We start from the raw sequence: 5852 nt of genomic DNA on the forward strand, positions 1-5852 counted from the left end.
GGACTATTTCCAAACAAATACTAACAGGTATAAGTGCATGGAGAGGTATTCCAGATCTGGGCTTCCTCCCTGAGAAATAGCCAAGAAAATAGATTGCCTTCAAGCAGGGTTGCTGAAGGCCCAGGTTACAGAATCAGGCAGCTTTAAGGCCCCTGTTGGCAGATGAACTGGAGTCTAGCTATGGAGACCTTGCCTCTGTTGGTGCTTAGGTCCGTCGGTGACTGTGCCTTCGATGGGGTCTGTGAGGCTCACTGTGGTGCCGGGAAGGGTAAGGGGGAGACTGTCTATTTTGGTGGTGGGTGTAGACTCTGCGGATGGGACCTGGCCTCTGTTGATGATCCGTTGGGTTGGGTTCCCTGGTATATTCACCCCTGCGTCTCGGGGAATCTCTGCGGAAAGGCTGATGCTGGGAAGATGGAGAGGATGGCATGGGGTCTTCTCTGCGGTTCAGCGGGTTTCGAGAGTGGGAGGAAGATCTCTGAGGGCTGTGGCGGTGGTACCTGGGAGAGTAAGAGCTCCTGGACACAGGGGGTTCATGCTGCTCATATCTGTGGTGGTCTCGAGGCTGCCTTCCCTCTGCCCGGTCTGGCTGTCTCTCAGCAGGGACATCCCTGATCCACCTTCCCACGAGGTTGTGCGCTGGGAGGACCACGCCCCAGGCATCTGCCACGTGTGCCAGCAGTAGCTGGGAGAGGTAGCGGTGCGCACGCTCGTCCCAGTGGACGCCATCACTCAGCCGGTGCTGCCCTGCATGGCGGAAGTGGAAGTGGAGATCCAGCACGTCGAAGCCACGCCTCACTGCCTCTGTGGCGCTGTAGAAGTTGGCCTCCATCACATCTTCGCGCAGGCGTGAAGGGCAGGCTGGAGCATCAGGCCGGACGAAGCCCCCGGAAACGACCTCGGCCACAGGCATGGTGGTGTTCCACACCAGGAGGCAAGAGGTTGGCAGCACCTGATCCAGGCGTCGGAACAGCCTCTCCAGGTCTTCTCGGTAGCTCCTGAGAAAATTGCGTCCGTACCTGGACAAGTCCCAGAGGCACGAATTCATGATTACCAAGTCTGGGGCATACTCACCCCAGCGCAGCTGATGCAGGATGTCCTCGACGTAGGACGAGTAGGCACGTGTGAGGAAGTAGAAGCGGACCAAATGGCGGCCCGAGCAGAACTGGCGCACCTCGCGGTAGTGAGTACCATTGTGCATGCGTCCCCATCTGCCGCCCTCCAGCAGCTCGTCGTGCTCGAAGCTCAGCTCACCCTTGCTCTTCAGCTGACTGGAAGACAGCAGACAGTCCTTCTGGAGCAGGAGCACCAGGTCTTTGTAAACGGCGCGCTGGATGGAGTCCCCCAGGACGACCACGTATTTGTTGTGCAAGAGCTGTTTGACTTCGTGAGCTCGGAGGTGGGGCATGATGGCTTCCTTCTGGGAAGCCTTGGAGGGAGCTCAGGGGGGAAAGCTCAGAAGCTTGGAAGCTCACAGAACGGAGCTGGGTGCAACCTTCGGGCCGTAGGCTGCTGGACAGGGAGCTCGAGCTCCTATAGCCTCAGGCTGCCTCATCCGGTTTGCTACAGCCCACGGCGTGACCTCTGAACCCTAGAAACTTTTACGTGAGTCCAGGCTCCACCTGGCGGAGGAGCTGCGCAGCACCCAGGCAGGAAGCTGTGGCCCCCAGCTTGGGCTGTGCAAGCGGACGTCCTGGGTACTGGGGCGCTCTTGCCTCTGCTGGCTAGAGCGCCCTCAGCCTTGGTGTTGGCCAGGCCAAGGTTTTCTCGGCCACCAGCATCTTGCTAATGTCCGCAGCTCCGTCTGGAATGCCTTGAGGGTGCTTACTTGGTATTTTCTTTACCACGATCCTCACTCCAGTTGAGGATGTTCTCATGAGTCCATTGTGGGGAGAATCCATTCTAGAGGGTAGAACCCAGCCTGGCACTCCGTGATCTACTGTCACGTTGACCCTGCAAGCCACCATTGGCAGAACACATGCTGCATTGTAAGAAATAATAGAGATTCCCTACGTACCAGCTTTCCCGTAACCATGAAATCTTTGAGGACTACCGTATCTTTGTACCAAGACATGCAGGCTGTTTCCTCAGCACAAAATGCCTTTGTGCTTCCATTGGCTTCTTGTCTCCTTCACTGTCCCATACCCTAACTCCCAGTAACCATTTAAGCTAAGCTCCATTTACGCAATTTATCATTTTAGGAATTCCATGTAGGTGGAACTGTACAGTGTGTGATCTTGAGGAATCTCCCCACCCCACATTGTCCTCTGGATTTGTCAACTTTCTAAAGTCTGTACCTGTTTTCTGAACGAGGCAGTGAGTTTACTAGTGATGGACATGCCCATGCTTTGTTTTTCTTTCTTTCTTTTTTTAAATTGCACCCTGAAACCTCCGATTGAAAGGACAGCTGGGTTGTTCTCAGGTTTTGTCTGTCACAGACAGCATTGTGGAACATCTTGTACAGGTTTTGAGTTGTTCTGCACTTTCTTTATTTGAAATAATCCCCTGTCTTGCCATTCTAAGTTTGCAGGATGGTTGTACAGCTAATGCTTTAAGAAATGCCCCATACTCACTATATCCCCTTGTCCCTTCCTCCTAAATGGTAGGACTATATTGCATGAGCAACACCAAATAAGCAAGGGCGTGTTTGGATGCAAATGACTACGCAGAAAGAAATAAAAACCATTACACCAGGGACAATGGGTACCAGTCACTCCAGAAAACAATTTGAGATTTTTGTTTTCCTTTCTCTTTTGATACTGACTTTCACCAGTCTTTCATATGGTTACTCAAGCAGGTCTAATCCCAGGGAGTTAAAAAAAAAAAAGACTTTCTTTTTCTTCTGTGGATGCCCTTGTAGATGCTATTAAGCCAGATGGAATGTGCATTAAAATTCCCCTGTCACTTTGTCATCTTAGACCCTTTAACAGGTGTTTGGGAAACCCAATGGAATAGTTCTGGGAACCAAGAGAAACCAGACATTTAAGGTGTACACCTGAACAGGTGTGTAAAGAACGGTTAGATTTGTTCTGAAGTCCAAAGTTGAAGTCTGAAACCACCATTGTCTCTGTGTTCAGGAAGGAAGGAAAGCAGAGGAAGAGGTCTTACCATTCCAGGGTGGCTCTGCAAGGGACATTGTCCCCTGGTGGTTTTGCATAGTATACATGTTGCTTTTGGCAGTTAGACCTTCTGAAGGTTCCACTCACATCCTCTTGGGGTATTTAGAGCTATGCTTAACCTACTCTGTTTTCTCCAGTGGTCTGGTTGCCCTTTCTCTTCTAGGATTGTCTCAAACACTCATGAAAAATCTCCTTAGTTTTTAGCACTGCAGTTTTTGTTTTAAAACTGTTTCTATGGCCTAGTATATTGCTAGTATATGAATGGACTTTGGGAGCTCATTCCACATAGAGGAATACTTTCTCAGTCTAGACATACTGGGAAGAGACTAGGCCCTGCTCCAAATGATATGACAGATTTTGAAGATCCCCCATGGAAGGCTTCACCCTCCTTGAAAGCAGGAAAGGGATGAGATAAGAGGTGGGTGGGGGGTAGGGAAGGAGGGGAGGAAGAGGGAACTGGGATTGACATGTAAAACAAGCTTGTTTCTAATTTAAATTAAAAAATTTTAAAGGAAAAAACAAAAAGCAAAACAAAAGCTGTGTCTGTGATTTTCGTATGACCAATAACAATAAAGAATCATGTTTGTCTTCTATCTATACGTAACTCCATTGAGTAATTTTTTTTACTATAGAGACAAGTATCTTGCACATTTCACTTTGCTAAAATTGTTTCTCTACGGTGGTTGTTGGTAGTTTAAGAAATAGGGAAAGAAACAATTTCAAAAGTAATTTTTACATTATGGCAATGTATAACTTTATGAATCTTTGAGAATAAAGATAAAACAATACCTTTTGACATATTAGTTTTGTAGAATATGAAAAGCTAGTTCTTTTTTATTTTTATTTTTAAATTTAAATTAGAAACAAGGTTGCTTCCCATGTAAATCCCAGTTCCCTCTCCCTTTCCCTCCCCTCCTCCCACACCTTCCCACCAACCCCCTCAATACCCCCTCATTTCCCCAGGGAGGGTGAGGCCCTCCATGGGGGTGGGTGTCCATAGTCTGTCATTTCATCCAGGGCAGGGCCTAGACCATCCCCCAAGAGTCCAGGCTGAGAGTGCATCTCTCATTGTTGGATGGGCACCCAAATTTCATTTGTATGCCAGGGATAAATACTGATCTACTACCCAAGGCCCAATAAATTGCCTAGGCCTCCTCACATTTCCTATTCTAATAATCTTTTAAAAACAACCATCCAAATATCTCTTTGTACTTTGACTAAGCACACATATTTAAAAAAAAGAATAAAGAAAGATTTCCTCCATAAGCTATTTGTGTTTGTGGATAATAATTTGGATCTATAGTCCAATTAGTTTGTCTTCCTCTTAGCTTTGAAGAGTCTGCTATAACAATACTTATTTTTCTTCCCAAAAGCAGATTTGGTCACATGTTAATATCAGTGTATTTTGACTCTCATGCAGCGAAATGTAAATTTCAAATTAAATAGCAACATTTAATTTTTTTCACTAAATAAGAATTGGTGACATAAAATATCCTTGAGATGGGCAGGAAATATAGATGAATAAGTATGTCCCCTCTAAAGGTCAAAGAAGCTAGTTTTGCCATGGTATTGATGATTGAAGTCTCCCAGCTGAGAAAGAGTCCCATAGAATGCTTCTGTGGCAACACCTCCCCTCCTCCTCCAAAAAAAAAAAAAAAAAAAAAAAAAAACCAAAACCAAATAATGGTCTAGAGAGAAAAGTCGTTGAAAGGAGCTCTTAATTTTGATGAGGATGCTTAAGTGTAGCTCTCCACGGCTGATGGCTTCTAGCGGAGGTATAGGTAGGAAAGACTCAGTTTTCTTTAAGGGTGTGGACTTGGAGTTTGACCAAGTTTCAGTGAGTATATAAACAGCACAGGTCAGAGTATTTTTCCACTGGGGGTCCCAAAGGTGTGGGGGCAGACCTGGGAGGACTGGCAAGAGAGTGTGTTTGGGGTTCATGATATGAAAGTCTCAATATAATATTATGAAAAAGCCTGATTTTTAATTATATTTTAATACCCTATTTTATATCTTGAGATAGTAGAGGATTGTCATAATTATTCTCCCATGTGGCTGTCCTTAATGTTATGTTGAAACCACTAGTCTCTGTGTCCTTTTTTGCATTAGCCTTAAATCTCTCCAATTATTTAAAATACTAAGGCATGGTTCTCATTGTGTGTTAATGCATGGCTATATACTCCATGAGCACAATGGTAAGCAATTCAGAAATATGTCACCATGTCACAGTAAGAACTGCTCTGTGTGCTAATAATGTGAATTCTTGTGAGATAATAACCCTTTTCTCTCCCAAAAGAACTGAATTTTTGATTCAGATTCTCTGTCCTGCACATTTGGTGGGTGGGGATGAGTAGGGAAGCAAGCATAATTTTCACTTCCTGTCTGTCCCTTATTTTTATTTGCCTTGTTGGCTGAGCAATAATAGTAAAACCTTCATATTCAAGTTGTCACTTATCGGTTACTAAAGCCAGGTCAGCTTTCAGGGTTCATTCTAATTAAAAATCTCTATTTCCAATTATTCTTCTCAAAATGCATCACAGGATATCTGTGGCATTCAAAAGCAGATCCAGTTTTCCAGGTGTGGTTTGATCAACACAATTCCAGATTTGGATTATCACCTCTTTTGTTAAATTAATGCTGCCTAAAATCTGATCTACTTTTTTTGGTTAATCCATTGCTCTCATGACTCATTTTGCCTTTGCCTTCCTCTCAACTTACCTGAGTCACTTTAAT

General features: G+C 45.4%; 1 protein-coding gene across 1 annotated transcript; it reads right to left on the reverse strand.

The window, feature by feature from the left end:
• Positions 1–205: 205 nt before the first annotated feature.
• LOC101835493 (PC-esterase domain-containing protein 1B-like) lies at positions 206–1408 on the reverse strand. The gene has a single exon (XM_005070636.1). The coding sequence runs from the start codon at positions 1406–1408 to the stop codon at positions 206–208; it is 1203 nt and encodes a 400-aa protein (XP_005070693.1).
• Positions 1409–5852: the final 4444 nt, after the last annotated feature.

The sequence above is a fragment of the Mesocricetus auratus genome, unplaced genomic scaffold, assembly GCF_017639785.1.
Source record: "Mesocricetus auratus isolate SY011 unplaced genomic scaffold, BCM_Maur_2.0 Super-Scaffold_100010, whole genome shotgun sequence".
NCBI lineage: Eukaryota > Metazoa > Chordata > Mammalia > Rodentia > Cricetidae > Mesocricetus > Mesocricetus auratus.